Below are 25,438 nucleotides of genomic sequence, written 5' to 3' on the forward strand. Positions count from 1 at the left end.
AAGGAGGCGGGCTCCGTGTGGGGAAGGCGAGGACACGGCACTAGCTTCTGGTCTGTGTCCCAGAGCACTGTTCATTTTCAGTAAATGACTGATGCGCACTGTGGTTTTTTCTAATCACACATCTCTATTTAGGAGCTGTTTCTCTCCTGGTCACACTCTGGCCCCTTTCCGTTTCTGAGCGAGGACCGGGTGGGACTCCAGAGGGGACCGCTCTCGGGTGAGACGCATAGGAACCAGCCACCATCTAAATAAACGTCCTCTTTATTTTACCAAATATAATTTATCAGTTACGTTGACATTTGTCAATTCAGTTATAGTAACTATAAATAATTCTCTTAAGACACAGTTCTGTAACTTTTTAAGGATACAAGAGTAAACCAATGTCGCTCCTTGCAGCCAGGCCAAAAGTACATGCAGTTTGTGCAATCAGGGGAAAAGAAACGAATCTTCCACGGAAGTCCACTTCATTTTCTTTTCCCTCTCACCCCGCGGTCCTCCCTCTGCTCACGCACTTGGGGCTGGGGGCGCGCCCGCCTTCCTGCTTCTTCCGAAAAGAAGGAGGCTCCAGAGTCTCCAGGGTGGCCTGGCTGAACTCCAGAGATGAGGAAGAGGTGACGGACTGGGGCCAGGGCGACAGGAGGACACAGGGGAGTGGCCTCAGGGGCAGGGGAGCTGGTTTTGGTGCCTGTACAAGAGTGTGTGTGCAGCCGTGTTCGCAGGTGGATGGCGAGGCGAAAAGAGGGCCCGAGGGAAGAGTGGCAACAAGCCAGGGCTGGTGTTAATTAACTCTGCCGGCCCCAGCCCCAGCCCTGGGGCCTCTACCTTTCCTTCCAACTCGAAGACTCCAGAAGGTGGCGTGGGTGGAAGTGGAGGGAAAGGACAGACAGTCTCTGGAGGAACCGGCCAAGTTCTAGGGGTGAGGCACAGGGTCGGGAGGACCCGGGTCACTGCCTAGCCTACCCCTGGAGGTGGACCTTTTCTGCTACAGAGAGGAGGGTCGATGGCGAGGCTGCGGATGGGGAGCCTAGGGAAAAACCTGCATCCGAATGATCAGATTCACACACATGCGAGTGTGGACAGATTTCTCATGTGGTCAGAGCAATGGGTGGGGCGGATGCCGAGGCTCCCGTGTTTCCCGAAGCTTGTGCTGGGCAGAGAAGGGCAGCCGCAGCCGGTGCCGTCCAGCCTACTGGGTCTGAATCCTCTGTCGCGCGGCTGGTGAGGACAGGTGGAGGGAAGAAAAGGTGAGGAAGGGTATAGTTCAAGGAAGCGAGCTGCTGGTGGAGCGACGGGCCTGGGGGCTCTCGTGGGGGTCGGCCTGCACAGAGGGGAGATCAAGAGGCAGAAGCTGGCCTGATGACACAGATGCAAACCCTTCTAGCAAGGAACCTTTCTCTACCAGATTGGTAGGAGCACAAGACCTTTGTATCTGGGGATGAGGTGAGCTGAGAGCCAGCTCCCTGACCGCTGGCACAGGACCTACCATGCGGCTCAGCGGAAGCCTCAGACCACACCCGCACGGGACTCCTCTTGGGGAGGCTGTGTACTGGCTGAATGGGTGACTGAGGGCGTGATGGACGAGGGCAGAAGCCAAGACACAGGAAACCTCCACAGCAGGACAGCAGGAGTGATCTCAGGAAGTGATGGGGACTAAGGTGACCACGTGAAATGTCATCGGTGGCACTGAAACACCCCCGGTTGCCCTCTGCCTCCCAACCATACCCCGCGTCCTTGCTCCCTGTCCCTAATCTCGGAACCCAACCTGGCAAGCTCTGGGAAAGCTAGTGTTGAGAGACAATTAGACATCAAGATTGAAAAGAGATAAACAGTCGATGTTCTGGGCCCCAGAAGGACGTAGATCTTGGTAAACCTATTGGTGGCCTTGGGTCATCAGAGAGACCAGGCTCCGGTTCTTTTCTTCCCACTGTGACAGTCAATGGGAAGAAGATCAAAGGGAGGGGTTCGCCGTGTTTATCAGGCAATCGGGTAAGAGGTGTGTGTACAATTTGAATGGTTAGTCCACCTCAGTCTTTTTTGGGACAGAGGGCCGAGGATAGGGTTAGGGTTACAAGGGGCCAGGAGCAGCTATCTCTTTACTAGTGCTTTGAAGTTGGTCCATTTCTAGAAAAAAGTGTGTGTGTGTTTTAGGGGCTGGCGGGAGAGGGGAATGATACTTATCTCTCTGTTCAATCAAAAAGAAAAAATAAAGAAAAAAAAAAGAGAGAGAGAGAAAACAAAACAAACCCAAAAAGCCAGAGCCCACGCACAAAGGGTTTCTCATTAGGGCCACAACTCAGTTTCCTAAAGCTAAACCAAACGTCCCCCGACCCCAGATGGAAACCCCGCCTCAGTCCACCTCACCTGGAGGCACCCACCATGAAATTGCACTTGGTGATTGTCTCAAAAATCTACTTGTACTGCTTATCTCAGTCCATCTGTCCTGTCGGAATTCTTGCTATACAAACTTGGCTCAATGTATAAAAATTCCCATTGAAAATAATGAGAATTCGGTATCAAAGTGAAGTCCTAGAAAGAGGTGGGAGTGTGGAGCTGGGAAGGGGAACAAAAGAAAAAAATTTGAACAGAAAGTGCATGGGGCGGGGAGGGGGGCAAAGGTGGAGTGACCAGGCTAGTCCCCGACATCCGTGTCTCGGTCCCCGATGAGCCAGAGGACATGGAAGCTGAGTGCTAGGAGCCCAGTGCCAAGCAGGTCCCCCAGAGCCGTCAAGTACGGGATGGAGAAGTTGTCTGGGTCCAGGCCCCGGCCCCACATCCAGTGCACCATCCAGTCTGCGATGTACAGGAGAATCAGCACCTGGGGAGACAGACGGGCCCGGCCTATTGCCATCCCCTCTCTCCAGGGGGAGCCAGAGGCCACTCAAGAGAGCACATTCTTTGTAAGCCCGGGCTTGGCAAGCCACAGTCCCTATGCTGCGATAGTTCATCTTTCCACCCCAACCAGATCTTATGTTCCTCTGTTGCACAGCCACCGCCTGGGGCAGACAGTCTGCGTCCCGGGAAGATACTGCTACTCCCCAGGACCTCCCCCAGTGCCTGCCACGGGGCCCTCTCCAGGGGACTGGCAGGGGGCTGGGGCCTGGAGCTGGCTTTTCACACAGGGATTTCTCCTCAGAGCAGAATGGAATAAGGACAGTGTTTGAGGCGGCTGCCGGCACAGCTGTCTGAGGAACAGTCGGTTATCCCAAGCTAGCGTCCTCCTGGCCCTTTCCATTCTGCTGTTGTGGGCTCAGACAATGCAAGTCTAGTTTAACGTGAGCCCAGCAAAACAGAATTACGAGTAAGTCAGCCGAATAGAAAGCAGAGAGTGTGCATCGACTCAAAAGACATTTTGGATTATCTGCTGCTTTATCTGTGCCCTTGCTTCCCTTCCATGTCTACAGATCAAGCATGATCTCGACTAGACCTCTGCTAGTGGGCCCAGGACCAGTGGCATCAACAACAGCTGGAAGCGGGTTAGGAACGCAGAATCTCGGGGCGCCTGGGGGCTTGGCTGGTTGCATCTCTGCCTTCAGCTCAGGTTATGATCCTGGAGTCCCACGATCAAGCCCCGTGTTGGGCTCCCTGCTGGGCGGGGAGTCCGCTTCTTCCTCCCCTTCTGCTCCTCCCCAGCTCATGCTCATGCTCTCTCTCTCTCTGTGTCTCTCAAATAAATGAATGAAATCTTAAAAAAAAAAAAAAGAAAAAAAAAAAAAGAAAAAAAAAAAAAGAAAAAAAAAAAAAGAAATGCAGAATCTCAAGTCCGCTCTTGATCTCCCAAATCAGAATTTGCACTTTAGCAAGACTCCCATACACTCTCAAGTTGGCAAAGCACTTGATGTGCAACACCAGGGGAGAGTGGGCGGGCCTGCATCTTCTCTAGACTCGACACCAGTCCTGACATCTGGGCTCCTTAAATGACCGCATCTGCGTGAGGGTGAAATGCTTTCTAACGGTAAATCTCCAACACAGTCATTTGGGAGGGAGGTTTTACTCTTGACTGTACTTTGCAAAAACTGTGGTATGTAAATTCTGCCCTAAGGGGCTCAGATGCAGGAAATGGAGACCTTGGGTGATCCTGAAGCCAGAACTGATACCTAATTTTAGGCCAGCTTTTTTGTTCTCCAGTCTTCTCTCTGAGGCTCTAACACCCCCTGCTGCCCCACCCCCCCACCTTGCACACAGCTCCCTGGTGCTCCATGGCCTGCCCCTGGCCCTGTGTGAGGGCCGGTCCCCCATGGCCTTGCGCCCTTTCCAGCAGCTGCAGAAGAGTCCCAAATAAAGAGTGTGACCAGGACGTTGGGACATGCTCCAGGAAGGGCCTGGTAGCAGCTGTCCGCTCATTCCAGCCTCGTTCCAGAGACCATGGCCAAGCGGAGGGAGCAAAGCAATCAGGAAGCACTCTCCAGGGGACTCAGCACCCCGCTCTGGCCCTCCACAGGCCCAGAGGAGACTGCAGAGGTGAGAATAGGAGCCCAGGGCTAAGCCCCAGCAGCAGACCCTTGGCACCTCCCTGTTACAGCCCCCACCCCGCTTTCTCCATGGAGTATACTTAACTCCAGCTTGCAAGGGGGGAGTGGGGGCGAGGCAAGAGCCTATGGCTGGTTCTCGCTAAGCTGTCCCAACACACAGTCCTTTTAAGGTTTGGGGTGAGGGGCTGGAGGATGAGTGCTCACCTAGAGGGAACTGGTTACGTGAAATGATGTAATCTCTAGGGCAGAAGAATGCAGCCATAACAAATCTCCTCCTTATGTTTCCATGTGGAATGATCTCTAAGATCAACTGTGCTGCGAAAACACAGGCTGTGGACAGTGTGTAGAGTGCATGATGGGTGTGTAAAAAAAAAAAGGGAGGAAAACAAGAAAAATTATATGTTTGCTTGTATAAATATAGCAGGAGCTTAAAGGATATACAAGACACGGACTGCGTGGACGGCTGGGAGGAAGACTGGGTGACAGAAAGGGTGGGAAAGAAGAGCTTTCACTGTGAACCTTTAAAAAGTTTTGAACGATGGGACTGTTATTATTACTCAGAAGTCGTGTCTATGGAAATTGACAATGTCTAACAGGGTGAGTGTGGCCCCAAGCGGAGCATAGGAGGGGGCTTGTGAGGGGCGAACACTTCTGTGTCTTCATGGGTGCTGGATGGATGGATCAACACAGTGGACAGAACCGCACAGAATCACACACACGCGTGTGCATGCACACGGGTGTGCGTAAAGCCGCTGTCCTCTGAGGAAGCCCCATGGACTGTTCTGCGATGGGGCTGAGCTATGTGAGAGGCTTCCAGTGGGGAAAGCGGCTGAAGAGACATTAGGCCTCTGTGTACCTCCTATTTGCAGCCTCTTGTGAATGTATAATTCTTCCAAAATAAGTCGAAAAAAATAATGGGCTAACACTACCAGGGAGAAAGCAGATCGTGTCAGAGAACGTCAAGGCCGGGCAGGATCCCGCAGAGGACCCAGTGTGGTGGATCTGACACCGTTTTGAGCTCTGAAACCCTTCATTCAAATGACGTCTTCTCAGGAAGCCCCAGCATGCAAAGCAGCAAGAGGAACTCTGGGGCCAGGCCAGGGGGGGCGGCCCACCCCGGGCCCACCTGCCCGGCACCCAACAACCACCACCTGCCCACAAACCACTACCTTGGGCCCATTCTTCTCAATTGGCAAATGCATCCTGGAGGCTCAGAGAAGTGAAGCGACTGGGCCCCGAGTCACACAGCATGTGAGTGACCCTGCCAGACCCACACCTGGTTCTCCAGAGCCCCTGTCCTGCGTTTCTTGGCCAGCCAGGCCCAGAGCATGAGGCGACAGAGTGGGTGGCAGGCCCTCCCCGCGCTCCTGCTCGCCTATACCTGGAGCAGTGCAGCTGTCATGTAGAAGATGATGAAGATGAACGTGAGCGTCGTGTGCCCGCCCTGCATACAGCTGATGGTGTAGAGGAACACCAGGTGTCCTGGAACCACGAGGAGGAAGAGGACTCGGGCCGAGCGAGAATTCACATCTGTGGCCAGGGGAGAGAAGGGGGGAGGAGTGAGGAGGAGGAGCCCTGGCCCCAAGCCGGAGGTGCCCCACTATGCCCCAGGACAGCAGGTGGCTGACAGTCTCTACTCACCACCCCGAGGTCCCCTGCCCCAATGGCGTCCCCAGAAAGGACAGTCTCCCTGCCTAGGATCTACTCTCCAGAGAGCCAGTGCGGCCCGGCAGAGAGGGAGAAGCGACCTCGCCAGGTCCCAGCTGTTTCTGAAGGGAGGTTTCCTCCCTCACTATTGGCCCCCTCCCTCCAGGGCTGGCACGGACCAGGAGGCTGGGACTCTGCCATTACCGGGACTGAAGAAGGTGGTACAAGGACTGGGGCAGCGGCGAGGGGTTTGCTCAGAGTTCTCCCCTGGCATCCCATTCATGTGCAGGAAGGTGGAGATGCGGCTGGCCTGCACTGCCACCAGATTCCCCCCAACACCTGCAGAGGGACAAAAGTGCTTAGACGGGGTGGAGTGAGGAGCGGGGAGGGCGTGACACATTCACGGGTCCCCAGGAGGAGAGTGAGACTCCAAGAAGGAAGACAAAGATTACCGCCCCCCACCCCACCAGGGAGTCTTCTAGTTGCTTCTATCCTCCTCTCTATGGAGACACGGCTGTCCCACGTGCCCCCAGGGTGACTAAGAGTGCAGGAAGGGGCACCGACAGATCTGCCCACTCAGGCAGCCTGACTTCACCAGCATAGCCTGCACACCTGCTGTCCCACCCAGCCGAGGTGACAAGGCCTTGCCCTGCCCAGCCCCTCTCCGAGCCGACCCAGGCATCCCACGCTCCTGTGCTGGTTCCAGGAACCAAGTTCAAGTGTCAGGTTTGAGCTCTGGACTCTGGGGCCTGTACTAGGAACCGTGTTTGTTGTTTGCCCTCCCAGCCCTGACCTTGCCAGCCTTGCTGCTCTTGCCAGCCTTGCCTGGAGCTCTGAGAGGCTGACTACAGACCGCGTCCCCCAGGCTCCCTAGCAGGCTGCTTCTCATCCGGTTTGTTCAACAGGAGCCACCAGGACACACTCTGGGAGGTGGAAGGAGGGCGAGCTCAGGTATTTTTTTTCCTTTATCCCTCTCTTTTTGGCAGTGGCTTATCCCCATCGGGGGCAGAAGGGTGCTCTCTCTAGGCTCCTGTAACATTTTTTTCTCCCCTTGACCCTTGAGGATGAGCTTCCGGCTATTGTTCATCTCTGGGTCCTGCCCCCGATCCCCGCTCTGTGAGCCGCCCCTTCGTTCAAGTCTGAGCTATCTGAGCCAGATGCTCTTGCTGTGGGAGTCCTGACTGATACGAAGGCCCCCGCGTTCTCTTCTCCTGCCCCTTTCCTTTTCCCCAGCAGCTGATGCCAAGACCTCACCATTAATCACAGGCGTGAAGACGGCCATCCCTGCAAAGTTGGGGTCAGAGACAGTCTTGTCCAAGATGAGGCCTCCCACACTACAGACGAAGACAAAGTGACACAGAGATCACTGAGACGTTGTATGTCAGTTACGGGGAGGACAGGCCCATCTGGCCTTGGGGAGCAAGGGGCTCCCAGGGATCCCTTGTCTCCTTTGCCAGAACCAGTTGCTGCTTATAATATTCAGACTTGGCACAGTGCCCCCCAGAGCAAACTGGTGGTGTGGGGTCAGGCCCCTGCCACCTGTACCTGCCCCCCGGGTTGGCGAGAGGAGCCCCGGGCGAGCCGCCCACAAGGACCACTGGTGTTCTGCCCATTAGTCCCCCTTGTGGTAACAGCACTGGGCTTGTCCTCAGGAACCACCTCTCTCAAACTCAGCCCCTATGGTTCAGGTGACATTGTTCTAAGGATGGCTAGGCCCCAGCCCCAACCAATCAGAGCAGCACATCCCTGAGGCCACAGTGAGACAGGGACAGCCATGTGACTGGATGAGAGCCAGTGAAATTCTCTGGCGGGACTCCGTGGAACTGTGGACTGACTTCTTCCCGCCGGAGTAGTTGGAACCTCGAGCCACAGGCCATCACAGGGAAAAGCAGAACCGAGAGACACCACCACAGCCCAGATGGTGTCATCAATAGCCCTGAAACCAGCTGTGCCCTTCTTGTGCCTTAAGCCAGTGCATTCTACTTTTCAAGGAAACGCACGTCAGATGGTTTCTGTCACATGTGACAGAAGGCCATGGAGCTGATACACTCTGGAAGGTGTTTCTAGACTCTGTACCACTTTTTCTCTCTCCAGGGCTCACCAGGGCATCTGTGAGTGGGTGTGAGAGAGGGTGAGGGCATGTCCCAAGGGCCTGAGCCTACCTGCTGATGGCCATGGCGATGATGACAGGCTCCCAGCCCGAGTACAACACCTCCCTTGTGGCTGGGCTCCGTCGGGCCAGCACCACCCACACAGGCAGCAGGGCCACGAAGAAGGCACACACCAGGGGGTAGATGTATTGCCAGTCATCTGAGAGAGGCAGAGAAGAGGGAGGTAAGCGCTGCAGCTGCCCGCTCAGGCCTGCCCCGGCTCGGCCTGACAACGATCCTGCAGATCGGCAGGAACCAAAAACGCAACACAATACAACATGCAACACAACACAACACGGGACCTCATTGATCCTCCCTGCAAGCCTGGGGGGGGCGGCGGGGAGCCTTGTCCTTTGTGTGGATGAGAAACCAAGCTGAGAGCTCCCTAGGCCGGGGGCTAATCAGGGGCAGAGAGCAGCTTCTAACGTCCCCTGCTTGGAGACCCAGAAAGCACCGTCTCCCCGCCCCTTCTCCATGTTGCGGGCAGATTCCAGGCTTCAGCTTCTCTCTTTCAGCCTTTCCCCTTTACTCCTCCAAGGTAAGCAGGAGACTGCAGGACCAGGCAGGCACAGAGTTCTCAGATCCTTTCCCCTGTGGCCCTGCTGCCTTGTGACTTTGAGAGTACTAAGCCCCAGTCTCCAAGCTCGGGCACAAAACTTCGCTCCAACCAGATGGTTAAGAACATAGAGGAAAGCCTTACACATTTGCAAACCCACCGCCGTCTCCCCACATCCCACCCGGGGATCCGCCCTGGTCACACCCCCAGTGGCCTCAGCCTCACCTCGCTCTAGATAGAGTCCCCAGCTGATGCCTGAGAGCAGTGCCAAGGTGATGAGGTCACCCAGGCTGGCGGCAATGGGTGTGGCCACGTTGTCTGGGTTGATGCCAATCTTTCGAGAGCCAATGATGACTCCGATCATGATCATACCTGGGGAGGATGGGGTGGGGCCGGGCAGCGGAGAAGAGATAAAGGGGTATCAATGAACAAAAGGAGAAATTGGAGGTGCCAGGCCCCGCGACACCTCTGAGGCCACCCCCCCTCCCCTGCCCCTCCCTTCCTTCCTTACCCAGGACCAGGGAGGCGATGAAGGCCGTGGCCACGCTGCTGGCACAGAGCAGGAAGGCGTGCGGGATACTGAAGTGGCCGTCAGGGATCCAGCCGAAGACAACGGCTGCGATGGATGCCAGGAAGCCCACGACCGTGGCCTGCACCTGAGGCAGGAGTGGTAACTCAGAGGAGCCCAGGGGCCGCGGGTTTCCTAGCGCAGGTCGCCCGAGCGCCGGGCCAGCCTTCTGCCTGACTCTTAGCAGCCCCAGGAGGCAGGCTGGGCTGGACTGTGCAGTCCTCCCAGGCCGGAATGATGTCTTTATTTATTTAGTTTCTCCCCAGACACTAGTCCTGGGCAGTGCACCCCGCAGGAGCCGGTCATCCCTCTGGGGATTGGGGTGAGAATCAGCAGAGCCTAAGCCTGCAGTCAGGAGACAAGGCTGGGACTCAAGCGGGGAGACTCCCAGTCTGGAACCCATGTCGCCTCACACAGATTTGACAACGGTGGTCGAGGACAGTCCAGCACTCCTGAGTCTGGTCTGTGGGAACTCGAGCCCAGCGGACCCCTGAGAGCTGGGCCCTGACATGGGACCTGCTGGGGCCCTCCCCGTCTTGGCTGCTTGCCTGGGAAACTTGGTTCCCTCCTAGAGCCGCTTTGGGAGCGGCCAGCTCGGCAGGATGCTGGCGCCGCACTCACAAGCTGGCTGGGGCTGAGCTCAGTCTTTCAGATTCCTGACCAAGGGGGGAGCTTAGCCCACCCTCTCTAGTCCCTGCTTTCTTACCTGGATGAGGGCCATGTTCCCAGTGATCATACGCCAGAGCTCCTTGGGTGTGTCCATGTGCCCAATGTTGGCCTGGGAGAGGGAGGGCAAGGGCTGGAGCTCCAGGCTGGAAAAGGCCTGCGGCTCCTTCGTTAGGACCCTGCCTGGATCAGGAGGCGGTGCACGGGGTCTAGGACTCGGGGACCGGGACATAACCCCCAAGGAACATGAAGCCGCATCAAGGGGGCCAGAAGGCAGGAGCTAACAAGCCTGAGCTCATGCAGCTGGGCGGGGGCAGAAAGGAGGCTCCCAAGGCAGCCCCCTCCCGGTCCCCCTCTTTTCAGGACTGCTCCATCCTGCGCCCTGCTCATCCCAGGAAGCCCGCGCCCGCGTGGGTCAGAGGGACCCGATCCCTGGCCCTGCAGCCAGCCTGCCGTGCCGGCGCAGGTCAGCAGGTCAGGGCAGGTGCTGGTGCGGGGCTGAGTCTGCAAGAGGGTTTGGGAAGAACGAGGTGGCCCAGGAGTACGCCGGAAGCCAGGCCGTGGGTGGGGGTGGGGTGGGCGGGCTGGACCAGCTGCTGCTCTCTCTGCCTCCTCTAGACTTGTAGCCACATGGGCCAGCCCTGCCCCCCGGCCCCACTGAGCTTTTCTGCTTCCCACCTCCCACCCCAGAGCCCTGTACCCGGTTCAGTCTCGGGACTATCATGACCCATCTACGGGGCTGTGGGCAGGGGGACTGATAAGCAGCCCCCTCTCTATTCCCTTAGTGAGGAGCAAGCTGCCGCGAGGGAAAGGGAACGGGATGGATGGGGGGGCTGGGAAGCCCTGGCTCTGCTCCTGCCCAGCTGCGGAGCAGGGCTGGAGATCAGAGGAGGCCCCCATCTGTGCAGGTGGAGGGACCAGCGTGATGCTCGAGGGTCAAAGCTGCACAAACAGTCACGAGGCGGGTTGCAGAGCAGGGGGCGAGGCAAGAGTCCAGGGATGGCCGGGACATCCAGAAACCAAGCCTGGGAACCACTCTGGGCAGGGAGCCCCTGCGCAGGAGCAGGACACGCGGGCCGGGATCTCCCCACACCTTCCCACCCCAGCCCCACACTCCGGGCCTGGGCTCTTGGGAAAGGCCTGCAGTGAGCTCTCAGTCTGGCTCCACGCTGCCCCGAGTCTTCCGTGTGTCCCGTGTTTCCCCGCCAGGACACTCACTGCAGTGGACAGCCTCGACGCCAGGGTCATTTCCAGGTTCCCCTTAAGCCCCAGCAGCGCAGGCACCAGGATGAAGACCTCTGTCACCTTCTGGAAGACTTCCCAGTGCTACAAGGTGAAAACAGAACCCAGGAATTTCAGTGCCCCAAAGAGCTGGCATCAGGTTGAACAGATAGTCTGGGATCAGGGGCTTGAGGAGGAAGTGGAATCAGCAGGGTGTGAGCACGCCTGCCGCCTTTTCGCCAAGAACCCTGGACCCAAACCAAGACCACGGTGCTCCAACAACACAGCCTCCCACTTCTTGCCACCCAGAAACGGGGAGACATGGAGGTGCTCTTCCAGGTGGGAGACCCTAGCCTGGCTCTTCTCCCTCTGCCTGCTTTCTGGAGCCGACGGACAGGAGGTGGGAACCCACAAGGCCATCACCCCAGGCTAGCTCACACCCCAGAACTCCTTTGTGATCCCCCCTCAAATAGCAATCCCCAACCTCTTTGCCTTCAGCCTAGTTTCTCCGTGGCCTCAGCCTTGGGTGGTGTTGTCTCAGCTGTGAGAGCTGGGCACCATGGGGCTGGGCTGGGGCCGAGGAGGTTCGAGTTTGTTTGGTTTCTGTGTCCAAGGGCCTTGGGCCTCAGCCACAGCAACTCTCCTCTCCAATAGGCTCTGAATTAACACCGGGGCCCCCAGACCTCTGCAAGAGGTTTCTTACACGTCCTCTGCAGTCCCTCACCCCACATAGCTTCCCCAAGATCTCAGTTAGGAGAGGCGAGTGTACACCTGCAGGAAGAGCACTGGATTAGGAGTCAGGAGACCTGGGTTCTAGTCCCAGGCCCATCAGGCCCGCTCTCCTACCAGCTCTGTCAGCTGAGAGCCGTTCAGTGCCCACTGCGCGCTAGGCGAAGCGATCTCCTTGCATTTGCTCATTTCGGCAGATCAACAGTCCATTGCCATGGGGGCTGTTTTGATCTCCATTCTGTGCACAAGGATAGTGAGTTTCAGAGGCCACTGTGCTTGTTCCTGCTAAGGGGGAAAAGCCAAGGAGCCAGGATTGGCTATTTGAAAGCTACTTTAATTGCAAGTGAAACTGAAGACTTGCAAAAAAGCCTGGGATTGTGCCTCCCTGCCGGGGCTGCCGGCCACATGGGTTCCTTTCTTTGTTCTTTATTTGTTTCAGGAATGGAACGCCTTCAGGTTGGGAGGAGGGGGCAGGCAGCCCAGGCAGGCATATGGAGGTTGATGAGGGGGTCAGGAGGCAGAATGCTGTAGGTGTGAGGACACCGGACTGAGAGCCTTGGGTCTCCTACAGAGACCACGGTGATGGGCCTCAGGATATGTCCCAGCGTCCACCCACACGGACCAGCGTGGGGACCTCAGGCACACTATGGGGGCCTCAAGCTCCCGACTATAAAATGTACAATCTGGGGACCATGTCGGAGGGTCCCTAAAGGCAGTTTCAGCATTGACACTCCACAGTTGACACACTGCAAATCAAACCCACAATGAGATTTATCACCTTATACCCATTAGGATGTTACTACAAAGACACCCCAGGAGATAACAAGTGTCAGCACGGGTATAGAGAATCCAGAACCCTTGTACACTGTTGGTGGGGATGCAGAATGCTACACTATCTATGGGAAACAGGAGGGGGTGTCCCCCCAAAATTAAAAATAGAACTACCATGGACCCAGCAATCTTGCTGCTAGACACATATCCCAAAGAAGGGAAAGCAGAGTCCTGAATTCATGTTTGCTCACCCACGTTCCAGGCCGCATTATGCACAATGGCCGAGATGTATGAGCAACCGAGGCGTGCACGGGTGGATATGGACACACGAAGGGTGGTACACACATCCAGTGGGATCGTATCCGTCCTTCAAAAGGAAGGACATTCTGACCTGCACTACAGCACGGGTCAACCTGAAGGACATTATACTAAAGTGAAATAAGCCAGTCTCAAGAAGACAAATACTGTGTGATTCTACTCATGTCAGGTGTCCAAAGTAGTCAAATACACAGAATTGAAAAGTAGAACGGTTGGTTGCCAGGGGCTGGCAGAGGACTTAGTGTTCAGAGTTTCCGTTTTGTGAGATGAAAAGTTCCGGAGATGTTTCACAACGATGTGGATATACTTAACACTACTGAACGGTATATTTAAAAATGGGTGAGGTGACAAACTTTGTTAGGCGTTTAAAAAAAAATAGTAGTAATAACAAAATATGAGCAAGGAATAGCAGAGGGGGCCAGGGCTAGGGCCAGAGACCTGGGGAGGCTGAACACCAGGAGCGCCTATAAGGTAAGGATTTCTCTTCTCTTCTCAGAGTGCGTTTTGTTGGGGGGTGTGCCTGTGTGGTGGGGGGAACGTCCACACCAGGACTCTGGGGGAAGGGCACATCTCCTTAGGGCTACAATATATGCTGACCTGAGCTCCTGGTCTGGTCCCTCACAGGCAAAGGGCCTAGGACTCGATTCAGGGGACTCCCTCTCCAAGACGAAGGATGGGAAAGAACCCCCTTGCCCTGCTCCCTCTCCCCCAGCAACAGGTGCTGAGCTTTGAGATACCCACAGGAAGAACTAGGCTCTTGCAAATGCTGGAAGGGATGCGAATCCCTTCTCACTCCTCCGGGGAGCCCCGAGAGAAGGCAGTGGAAGTCCTGAAGGAACTCGGGCACTGTTACTCTTAGACACAGCTGGTGCCTACCATGGGGGTTCCAGTTCCCTGCAGGCCTGGCCACACTGGGCTTTGTCTCATCCTTTCTCACCTAAACTGGACCGAAACTGGACAAACAGCTCCAGAGAGGGGAAGAATTCCCCTCGGCTCCCCTCCTCTCATGAGGGTGGCTGACAGGGGGCTTTCGAAGCTTCTCTCGGAGCACAGCCTCATACCCCTCCTCCCTGCAGACCACCTGCTCCTCCCAGCTTCCAAGCTACTAGCTTTGTGTCGAGGCGTCTATGACGAATATGGGCTGGCAGCGTCAAGGAGCCTGGACAGACATACGCTAAGCGTATGCATGGAATATTGTCTCAATTGTTTGTAAGGAACACTGTCTTTGCGATTATTTAAAGACAAAATGTAGGAAGTACAGCTAGGCCCCTTTGGCTGCCCCCATCAACACTCCCAGAGCCCTCCGCCTCCCAGCACACACGTGAGCAGGACCTAGAAGGTACAGGGTTTCAGCAGTGATGAGCTGGGAGGCAGGCCAGGGGAACAAGGCGCCACAATAGCAGGCCCTGTGCAGAAGTCTTCCCAGCCCACACACTATTCAGCCCGGGATCTCACACCACCTGACCTCCAGCCCGGGGCTGGCCAATGCCTACACACATTCTCGACGCACAGAACCTTCTCAAAGAGGCAGCTCAGGCGTGGGCAGTGGGAGCTTCTGACACACACACACACAGGGGGCCCCCAGAGGCTGGGGATGTGGAACCAGCCTGGGGGGCAGGGCAGCCCTGAGGTTGAACGGGTAAAACGTGGCAGGCGAGGCAGTGAGCGTCTCTCTTTCTTCCTTTGGCCTAATTCAGGCCCATCCTGTTCATCCTGGCCAGGAGTGCCTGCCTGCCCCTGAAGCCGAACCTGTCAGCCAAGCCCACGCCCACGCCTTCCTGCTCTGCTGGGGATAGGAAAGGGCACGTTCCAGGAAACACTGCCCCACTTGGCAGGGGGAGGGCGTCCACAGAGAGCAGTGCTTTGCAGAAACACCGCTCCTCTTCCCTGCCTTTCTCCATCCTAGAGGGGCCTGAGGTTGGGGGCTCAGGGGGCTCTGCTATCCAGGGGTGAGAAATGAGACTGCTCCCCCCATACCCCTATAATCCTGATTCAAAGCGATCACCGTAAGTTTTATACTGCAGCAGCCCAGCTGGTACCCCTTCTCTGTCCTTCCCTCTTGCCTCTTCTGTCCCTCACCTCCTCCAGCCCCATATACTGACTCCTGCCTGTTTTGGGAGTGTTCGGCTCTGAGCTCTCCTCCCCACACCCCACACCCCACATCGGGACAGCAGAAGCAGGGAGGAAAGTCATAGCCAGGAAGAGTTGGAGTCAAGACATTAAGATGAAAATCCCTAGAGGTAAGCTCTGAGCACCAGGCTGTGGGAGGACCCCAGAAGCTGGGCTGGGGTTGATCTTGCGGGGTGAGGACTGAGTCAGATCCCCTGTCTGAGGCTTTCCCCCTCTGGAAGCATCCCAGGCATCCAAGGAGGAGGGCCTCAGGGCAGCGCCTGGGTATTCAGGGCTGTACAAAGTGTGAGAAAGGAGGTGGTCCAGGAGGACGGGTTCTGAGAGTCCCGTCCAGGAGCGCAGGAGGCCCCGGGAACAGTCCAGCCAGGGGGGACCGCTTCTTTCCCCTCCACTCCACTTTCATCTTGGTGGACTCCTCCATACACACAGCAGGGAAGGGAAGCTGGAGGAGGAGGTGTTTGGGTGAGGGGGTTGTCTCCTTTCCTTGAGATCCTCAGCAAGTGAGTAGTGAGTTAAAATAAGGACCTAGGGGTCCCACCTGTCTTAACACAGCTGGGAATTCCGAGGAAGCAACCTTCCCCAGCCTTCCCCACCACCTCTTGTCCCCCCTATCCGTCAAAAGGCTGACAGCAAAGGGGAGTGAGATGCCCCCCAATGGCCTAGGACCAGACTTGGGGGGGCGGGGCCCAGAGCACAGGTGGCAGATCCAGAGCCTATCATGTTCAACCCGCTCCAGTCCCAACGTGGGGCCTGATCCTGCTTTCCTTCCTAAATATGGGAGCTGGCAGCCACGGTGGGACCGTGGAGCGGGTGGCAGTCCATTTAGCCTTTTTCTACTTCTGGCTGGTACAACAGCCCCTTATCTCACTGTAGAGGCTGGCTGTGTACGTTGACTGGGCAGAAGGGCAGATAAGAGGCAACACAAATGACCTTCCAGAAAGAAACTGAGTCTTCTGCAGTAGTAGGGAAAGATGGGGGGCCCTGACCAAGGAGACACTGGCACCAACTCAGACTTCTGCTCATCTGCTCTGAGATACTGGGGACACTCTCTAGCCATCTCCTCCAGATGGCCCCAGTCTCTTAGGCACTCCCAGATTCTGTCTCACTGAAGGCCAGCTTAGCTTATGAAAGGGGGATGCAAGTGTGAATCCCTAGAAATCATCCTTCTCTTCCTGAATCTGAGCTTGTCAACCACCCCTCCCCTGCCCCTGACCTTTGCCTCCATGGATGTGGAATAAGAATGTCCCTGTGGTCCCATGTCCTGGTCTTTCTGCACCCTCCTCTTCCCCTGATATCACTGTAGCCATCTGCTTCAACCCAGCTGTGGCAGGAAGGCTGGGGGAGGGGAGCAAGGACAAACCAGCCATTGTCATCCACATCCAATGGACCCTAGCTTTAGGATTGAGCCTAAGGGCCACACCGAGGGCGATTGCTGGCCCTCTGTGGGCATGTTGGGCAGGCTCCAAAGGTCCCTACCAGTGTCTCTGGCTCATGGGTGCGGAGGGTAGTGGTGGGGCAAGAAGCTTCTTCCAGCTCTGGAATTCTTCAAGTATGTGGGAATGGGGGTGGGCGTGGGAGACTGCTAAGGACCTTTGCTCTTGTTCACTTTAGAATATAACTCCAATTGTCCCAGATTCTGATCCACCCTGTTCTTCAAGGGAAGACACAGAGAGCAGACTCCTCCTTAAGTCTTTAACCAATTAGTGAACCATGGACATGGTGTAGGCCAGAGAGGTTAACGGCATGGGCTCTGAGTCAAGATGACCAGGGACAAGTTACCCAATCCCTCTAAGCCAAAGTTCCCTAGCTACAAAATGGGAGATGATTACGTTTCCTCCTCACGGACCTACCTCCAGAAGGGCCCAACAAATGCTCCCCATTACTGTTATTAGTACCCAGAAAATAAAACAACTGGAACCTGGTGCTATGCCTCTATGTAAGTACCAAACCAGAACTCAAAACTCTTAAGAATGAGAATCAAGGTCACAGGAAAGGGATGGAAGAGGCGGAGAAACCGCTACCCCCGTCTTATTTCTCCTCCTGCCACCAGCCCCCCTCACTGCCCTAGGAGGCGAAGCAGCCACTAGGGGGAGGGATCCAAGGCCTGCCTTCCCAGCTCCAGCCTGGCTTCCCAATCTCCTTGAGGAACAACCTGGAAGATAGTAAGTTAGGGGAGAGGGATGGCAGCACATTCTGGCATGACATAAATACCATCCTCATTAGCAACAGGCTTCTCCTAAGGGCTCAAGTTAAAGTGGTCCGGGTGGACACCATTGACAGAACCACCTATAACCAACCACCCTCCGTTCCCTGGGACACCAGCATAGTGACCTCCATCCACCAGCAGGCCTCTCTGCATCACTGCACCAGTAGGGCTGGCTTGGCACTGAGAGGGGATACTGAGTTCCACGTCCTCCTGGGAGATTTCATGGTTAGGGACAAATCAGAAGGTCCTCAGGGCCAAGGCCAGATCTCCTGTAGTCTTTGCATTTCTCCAAGTACCTAGGACAGAGCTCAGCACCCAGCAGGAATTTGATACCTGCTAATGATTAACTTTGATAACCCTAGAGTCTTACGGGAAACCCTACCGCGCTTGTCATCCTCAACTTCAAAAACTCTCCCCTGGTAACAAGACTGGAATGATCTCTTGGACCTGAAGGTTCTGGGTGAGTCCTAACCTGCCGTACGTTACATAGCATATTCCTGGCTCTCAGCTTCCAGGTCCTGCCAGTTCCCACCCTTAACTTTACCCAGTAGCCCCACAAAGAGCCCTCTTTGCCTAGGGCAGGTTCATGAAAGACAGGTAAGAAGCAAAGAGAAGAGGGAGTTCTGCCCAGGCCTGGTTACATCCTGTCCCCATTTACGCCCCATAATTAGCACTTCCAGGTCTTGCCATGTCAAACACCCACCCCACCTCCTGCCCAAATCATGCATCAGATAGCATGTGCCCACCCCCGTTCCCCAAGGAGATCATGCCAAGGTTACAGGCAGATAAGCAACATGGAATGCCTTTAAGAACCTTCCCATTTAATCTGAGACCCTCTTGGCAGCCGAACAAATTCCTGCCCAGCAGGAGGATGGAGGGGAGACTTGAAACTGAACTTTCTACTGTGGCTATCCTTGAAACCCCAAGTGACGGGGTAAGTAAGAAAGCATAAAGAGGAGTCCCATGTAAGTGTCTCCCCTATGGAGCTGGCTCAGGAGGAAGGCCCGGGAGGGACAGCAGGCAACCACCTCATTCCATCTCTCCTCCTCCAAGCCTGAGCTCCGGAACAAATTCGGCTTCTGTTAAGCAATGCTGCGCTGACCACCTCCTCAGGGCTACTGGGCTTCCTCGAGGCTTCTGTAGGAAGTAACTAGACCAAGAAGAAATTGAGGACATGTTCCAAAGGGAAACGGTTCTAGGAAGCAGCAGCTGCTTCTCACAGGGAGGTGGAGAGAAAGCTACAGGAGTCGGTTTCCCAGGAGGAAACGGTAGCCCCGGGCTCATGGTCAAGAGTTGCCCTAGCCAGGTCCTACCTGCACGATGTCCAGCACCATGCCAGCAGCCACAGTCCCGAAGCCTGCCAGGAGGAAGGGGAACAGCACCTGCAGCCCGATGGAAAAGGAGGTCTCCTTGAGTGGGGAGGGCGGTGCGGGGCCACGGTCCGTGCTGACATCATCACTTTCATTGCTCTGGCTCCCGTTCTCCAGCAGGGCGTCCTCCTCCCGGACCCCCTTGGCGTTGGCCCGGGACTCAATCACCACCACCTCCACCCCGGCCCCATCAGGCCCCAGGAACTCGGAGGTCCCGGCCAATGGCTCTCGCCCGGGGCCATCTGAAGAGCAGGGTGAGGGAGCAGGGCCAGTCCCGTTGAGCTGGTGGGTGTCCTTCGGCTCTGGCTTAGAGGACATGACGGGAAGGGAGGAAGGGAAGGGGAACTTTCCTTTCTCTCGCCCTCTCTTTTTTTCTTTTTTCTTTCTCTCTCCCTAAGTCGGGCAAGCACTTAGTCTTGGGATGAACCCAGGCTTGGGCGCCGCGGGGCCTCTTCCCACGGCTCTCTGCTCCTACCAGGCGCTGCAAAAACGGATCGAGCGACAGGCAGCCCCATCAAGCACTGCAGCCGCGAGCTGGAGGGAAGCAGGAGACCCCCCACCAGACTCCGCAGCCAGCCACCAGGGGTGCAGAGGCCTGACTCCGGCCGGCCAGCGCACGGCTGCGGGGAAATGTATCTGGCCTCTTATCTTCTTTGGTTCTGAGCAGCAGGCTCCTCAGAGCCGGGGGCGTCCAGAGTAGAAGAGCCCAGCCAAGTTGGGGCACCCTCGGAGGTGGCCCTTCTTTCATGAAAAGTAGCCTGAGTTCGAATCCCCCAGAAGGCAGCCTTGGCCTAGGGCTGTGGCTCCCGCTCACGCCTCTGGCTGGGCTCCTTCGGCTTCCCACAGCTCCTCGGGCTCTGCTGGTCCCGGCGCACTGTCTGCTGTCCTTCCCCTTTCCTCCAGAGATTTCCTTCCTTCCTGGGAAGACCTTGTATTGCCCCAAATCCCTGGTCCTTCAAGTCACCGGAATCTGCGTGAAACACCTGGTGTGGGAAGGAAGAAGACAAAAAAGAGAATGTCATGACCTGGCCGAGGACAGTTCATACCCAGACGACTTTCCCACAAGGCAGGCATAAAGGGTTTGCTGATTTCCTCGTTCTTTTCACTAAAACTACCCATTCCTGCCCTGTGACCTCCGCAGGCCCCGCAGGAGCTATCCCTGCCCTCCTCCTGCCCAGCAGCCCACTGCCCCACAGAGCTCACCGCTGGTCAACAGCAGCGAGATGAGGCTGGCCTGGGGATTGGGACGATGTGACGCAAGAGACCCTGACATTGTCTTCTCGGCAACCAGGGGTGGCCAGGGATGTCCTAGGGGGAAATCCCTTCCTGAATGCTCATTAAAAACTCAGGATTATTTAAGTGTGGTCTCCCAGTGGGGTCAGTCATAAATTCAGTCACAAGCTCCCTGCCACACAGCGCAGACACCCCACTGTAGAAAGTGATTGTTTACAGCCACAAGACAGCTGCGCAAGACAAACAGGCAGAATCTGATCATTAAATGAGAGTCTCCAGACCCGTGTCCTAGCCCCCGAGAGGGGGAAAACAAAACAAAACTAGGAGGACTCCCTGGGCAATGGGGCAAGGCTGCCAGACCAAGGCCAAGAGCCAGAGGCCTACCCACTCCTGCCCTTGAGAGTCAGCAGTGTTGCAAAAAGCTCAGACGCTGACTGGGATCCAGGCTTCTGTCTCTACTTCTCTCCCCCCGGCTCTTGGCCCTGTGGGTCTGTCAGATAGGACAAGAGAGTTATCTCAGTTTGAACGGGGAGAGGGCAAAACTATTGGTTATTATGCACACGTTTCAGTTCCCTAGGTCCACCCTGTTCCCCTGGGTGACTGAGAGTTGGATATAGTGGAATTCTAAAAAACAAAAACAAAAAACAAAAGCAGCAACCCCCCCCCCAAAAAAGTAAAACAAAGCAAAAGCAAAGCAAAATACAAAGCAGTATAAGCCAAAATGCACTTGCTCCCAAAGGCCACCGTCTAGATGGAATGGCCCCACTTTTCTTGTTTAAGGAATCCCCAGGCTCTGATCCCACTCTACCCCGTTTCACCAAAATAGTTCTTACTAGGAGAAAAATAAATTTAAAGAGAATTTCCCTAGGCAGGATGAACAAGTACTTAAGTATTCCAGACACACACAATTAGTCAACTCCAGTTTGGGAAAGGGTGATTCAAACTCCAGTAACTGACCCATGGGAATTGTTTTCTCTTTCTATGGGCTCAAGTCACACATCCAGATTCCCTTTTCCAAACTCCTAAAACACAGTACAGTGGTTCTCTCAAAGACCCTCATGGGAGATCCAGAAACTGCCCTCAAGGCGGGAGAGATGCCCCTATGCCAGCAGCCGTCTGCTAGAACTTGACCCTCCCTCCTCCTCCCGTCTTCCTGCCAGGCCACCTAAACTGAAAGGGGGCTCGCAGGAAGAGAAGCCTGTCCCTCACTCCACTCCTTCCACTAAAGACACTCCGGACAGGCCTAAGGCCCTCGGATGAAAGCAGCAAAAGTGAACCAGGATGCCCTGAGGAGGGAACAAAAAAGGCCCGTTTCAGTATCTGCAAACCCAGGGAGGGGGAGAAGTAACTGGGTGGCCTCCCCCGCCTCTCTCGAATTCAGACTCAGCAAATGCGCTGCGCGCCAGGGCTCCCGCCCTCCGCCACCCACCGCCCCAGACCCCACAGGACTGACCTGCCTCTCGCTTGGGAGGAAGGGGGGCGCCTGGCGAGTGGCAGCAGGGACCCGTGGTCTCGGGGGGTGCAGGGCTCCCCCTCTTCTCATCACTCCTCCTCGGCAGTCCTCCTCGGCCCCCGGCGTGCCCACCCCCGCACCCCCGGCCAAGGCGAGCGTCCAGCCGCGACACCCGGCTCGCTACATTTCGCCTCTGCGTTACAGCGAGGCCGCCGCTCCGCTTCCACGAGGGGTAGGTGGCCGGGGAGGGCAGGATATACCGCCTCGGGCCCGGGCGGGGGGGACCCGGACGGGGGCACCGCGGGGCTGAACTCACTCGCCCCCAATCGCTTCTTGCCCGCGGACTTGGGCCCGACTGGTTGGCTGCTAGTGGCAAACGTGATCTGGGGCAGACTGGGTGGCACCCCCCCCATCAAAAATAGGTTCGGGATGGACAACGGCAGTAGCCAATCGGAGGCCGGGGAGGGGGCGGGCTCGGTCTCGGCCGGGCCTCTTTCCTTCGCTTTGTGCCCGGGAGGCGGGGCGCCGGGGAAACGCAGTGCGAGGAGTGACGGGAGCTGCGGGCCCGCGGCCGGTGTCGCGAGCTCGCGGGTCCCCTCGCCCGGCGGCCGGCGACCTGAGGTTCCCGCTGGCCGGCGCTCGCGGCGCAGGGCCACCCCCTCCGGGGCCGCCCCGCCCCGCCCCGCCGCGTCGGGAGCCCCCCTCGCCCTTTAAAGGCGTGTGCGCCTGTGCGCGTTTCCTCGCGCGTCTTGAGTGTTTCCTCCAACCTGTGGCCTCCGGGAGGACCGGGAAGCGTCGGTGTGGGGCTTGCCAGCTCTGGCCCCGCGGGCTCAAGCAGCCATCCCCGTGCTCCTTCCCGCGCTCGGCCCTCGGAGAGAACCGTCCCCACCTCGTTCTTGGACACAGCCCCTCTCTGGTTGGCTCGGCACCTCGCGCTGCCTCCGGATCCCGCCTTCCTCTAAGCAAATGGCTCAGCCCTGACGGAACCGGCCTTAATAACGTCCCAGTTTTGGAAGGGGTGGGGATGGGCGGGCGGGAGGGAAAAGAGGTCAGACTCGCGCCTAGGGTCCCACGGGCACCACCTGAGGGAGGGGCGGGTGGGAGGAGCCTGGCTTCCTCTGACCCACTGATCCTGGTGGCAGCACAGGGGAGAGAAGTCTCCATCCCGGCCTAAACGAAATCCAACTTTCCCTGACGCACCTTGTGGGATCAAAGAGGGGTGTTCCCATCTCGCTTTTTGCCACTTCCTCCCTGGGGTATCTCCACCTTTCCAACGCAAACTCAGTACCAGCTCTCTTTGGGATGTTTTTGTGTAGGGGGTGTGACCTACCCCAGAAAGGAACTGCCACCCCCCAGGTTTTCCCCTCTTGTCAGTGGAACCTGTGATCAGTGGTTCCTTCCTGCCCTCTTCCACTGGGAAAAGTGGTTCAGGGGACATTCTAGCGTGACTCCAGACCCCTGGATGCGGTTTGGAATAAAGATGGGCCTGGGAGAGAACACAGTACTGGGTTTGAAGCTGTTGGCTGCCCCTTCCTCTCTCAGACACACTCGAAAGCACAAGTACCCTGAGTAGGTAATTCCTTTGGATGCAGCGACCATCATGAGCGCCTGGCCCCCTATCCCCCACTCTAGTACTTAGGATTATTTCAGTTTAGCTGATAGGACATTTGCATCAACGGCCTGCCATCTCACAGGATCTCTAGAGGAAATGTCAGTGTCTTAGAACCCCAATTTTGGGGGCACCTGGGTGGCTCAGTCGGTTAAGCGTCTGCCTTCAGCTCAGGTCATGATCCCAGGATCCTGGGATAGAGCCCTGAGCAGGCTTCCTGACTTGAAGCTTCCCGAGCATCTCCCTGACTCTCTGCCCCTCCTCCTGCCCCCCCACCTCTTTCTGTTAAATAAATAAATAATTAATTAATTAAATAAGTAAAATCTTAAAAAAAAAAAGAACCCCAATTTTGGCTTAAAACACTGGGTCTCTTTGCCTGGAGACAGAAGTGGCTGTTAGACTGGGGAAACAGTGGGCTCCAGCCAGAAGGATCCGTTTTTGAATGAATAGAGGGTGTAGGATTAGGTGGGAAAGAAAGGCTGGTGTATCTGGAGACTTTTTGTCCAGGGACTGGAGACAATTCCTGTCCTGCTTGGTTCAACAGTCTTCCCTGTTACTTTAAATCGGTGCCACAGCTCAGCCCCTTGGCTGTAAAATCTTCATCTCCCCCTAGTCCATCCTCACCTTCCATTTTTTACCCACCTGAAAATAGTTCGCTCTCCTGTGGGTTTTGTTGTTGTTGTTTTTCATCAAAGTATACCAGACATGTGTGAAGATGCACAAAGCCTAAGTGTACAGGTCAACAAATTATGACACAGTGAACATACCCATGTAACAGTGACCCAAGTCAAGAATTAAATTGTTGCGGCGCCTGGGTGGCTCAGTGGGTTAAAGCCTCTGCCTTCGGCTCAGGTCATGATCTCAGGGTCCTGGGATCGAGTCCCACATCTGGCTCTCTGCTCCCCAGGGAGCCTGCTTCCTCCTATCTCTGCCTGCCTCTCTGCCTACTTGTGATCTCTGTCAAATTAATAAATAAGATCTTAAAAAAAAAAAAGAATTAACTTGTTACTGGCATCCCAGAAGCCCTCCTCGTTTTCCCTCCTAGCCACCACCCCACCCTCCTTACCAAAGGTAACCTCTAACACCGTAGAATGGTTTTGCCTGATTTTGAACCGGTATCGTTAGGTATCATTTTGTGTCTGGTTTCTCTCAATATTATGTTTGTGAAATTCATGCATATCACATTGTGGTAGCAGTGGTTCATCCATTTGCATTGCTTTACTGTATGGCATTAAATGAACATACTACAATTTAACTGTTATTCTATATATATATATATATTTTTTTTTTTTTTTAAAGTAGGCTCTATGCTCATGGAGCCCAACATGGGGCTTGAACTCACGATCCTGAGTTCAAGACCTGAGCTGAGATCAACAGTCAGATCATAACCAACCGAGCCACCCGGGTGCCCCTATCTGTTATTCTGTTGGTGGACATTTGAGTTGTTCCCAGTTTGGGGTTATTATGGATAATGCTGCTGTAGCACTTTTGTTTGTGTCCTTTGGTACACTTATGTTCATCTTTCTGTTGGGTATATACCTAGGAACAGAATTACTAGGTCATAGAGTAATCCTACGTTTAGTGTTAGTAAATGCTCCTAAATAATTTTTTGAGCGGCTCATGTTAATTATACTCCTGCCAGCAGTGTCTTAGAGTTCCAGTTACTTCACATTTTCAGCAACATTTTGTATTATCAATCTAAAAAGGTTTAAAAATTTTAGCCATTTAAAATTAACAAGTCAGGAAACGACAGATGTTGGCGAGGATGTGAAGAAAGGGGAACCCTCCTACACTGTTGGTGGGAATGCAAGCTGGTGCAGCCACTCTGCAAAACAGTATGGAGGTTTCTCAAAAAGTTGAAAATAGAGCTACTCTATGACCCAGCAATTGCACTATGGGGTATTTACCCTAAAGATACAAATGTAGTGATCTGAAAGGGCACGTGCACCCCAATGTTTATAGCAGCACTGTCCACAATAGCCAAACTGTGAAAGAACCTAGATGTCCTTCAACAGATGAATGGATAAAGAAGATGTGGTATCTATATACGATGGAATAGTATGCAGCCATCAGAAAATGAAATCTTGGGGTGCCTGGGCCGCTCAGTAGGTTAAGCATCTGCCGTTGGCCCAGGTCATGATCCCAAGGGTCCTGGGACTGAGCCCCACATCGGGCTCCTTGCTCAGCGGGGGGCCTGCTTCTCCCTCTCCCTCTGCCTGCCTGCATGCCACTCCCCCTGCTTGTGCTCTCTATCTCTGTGTGTCAAATAAATAAGTAAAATCTTCCAAAAAATGAAATCTTGCCATTTGCAATGGTGTGAATGGAACTAGAGGGTATTATGC

The 25,438-nt window shown here is 55.5% G+C and overlaps 1 protein-coding gene across 2 annotated transcripts; it reads right to left on the reverse strand.

Annotated features, from left to right (window-relative positions):
• Positions 1–243: 243 nt before the first annotated feature.
• Positions 244–22,435, reverse strand: SLC41A1 (solute carrier family 41 member 1). Of its 2 annotated transcripts, none has more exons than XM_032878456.1 (11): positions 22,377–22,435; positions 18,745–19,784; positions 11,275–11,382; positions 10,097–10,168; positions 9,334–9,478; positions 9,048–9,194; positions 8,279–8,426; positions 7,371–7,450; positions 6,321–6,455; positions 5,851–5,999; positions 244–2,815 (listed from the first exon to the last, which is right to left on the reverse strand). In XM_032878456.1, the coding sequence occupies exons 2-11, from the start codon at positions 19,117–19,119 to the stop codon at positions 2,630–2,632; spliced, it is 1,545 nt and encodes a 514-aa protein (XP_032734347.1). In that variant the 5' UTR covers positions 19,120–19,784; positions 22,377–22,435; the 3' UTR covers positions 244–2,629. The 2 variants fall into 2 exon arrangements, with proteins under 2 accessions (XP_032734347.1, XP_032734346.1); XM_032878455.1 differs by lacking the exon at positions 22,377–22,435 and adding an exon at positions 21,488–21,882.
• Positions 22,436–25,438: the final 3,003 nt, after the last annotated feature.

The sequence above is a fragment of the Lontra canadensis genome, unplaced genomic scaffold, assembly GCF_010015895.1.
Source record: "Lontra canadensis isolate GAN:19392208 unplaced genomic scaffold, GSC_riverotter_1.0 scaffold63, whole genome shotgun sequence".
NCBI lineage: Eukaryota > Metazoa > Chordata > Mammalia > Carnivora > Mustelidae > Lontra > Lontra canadensis.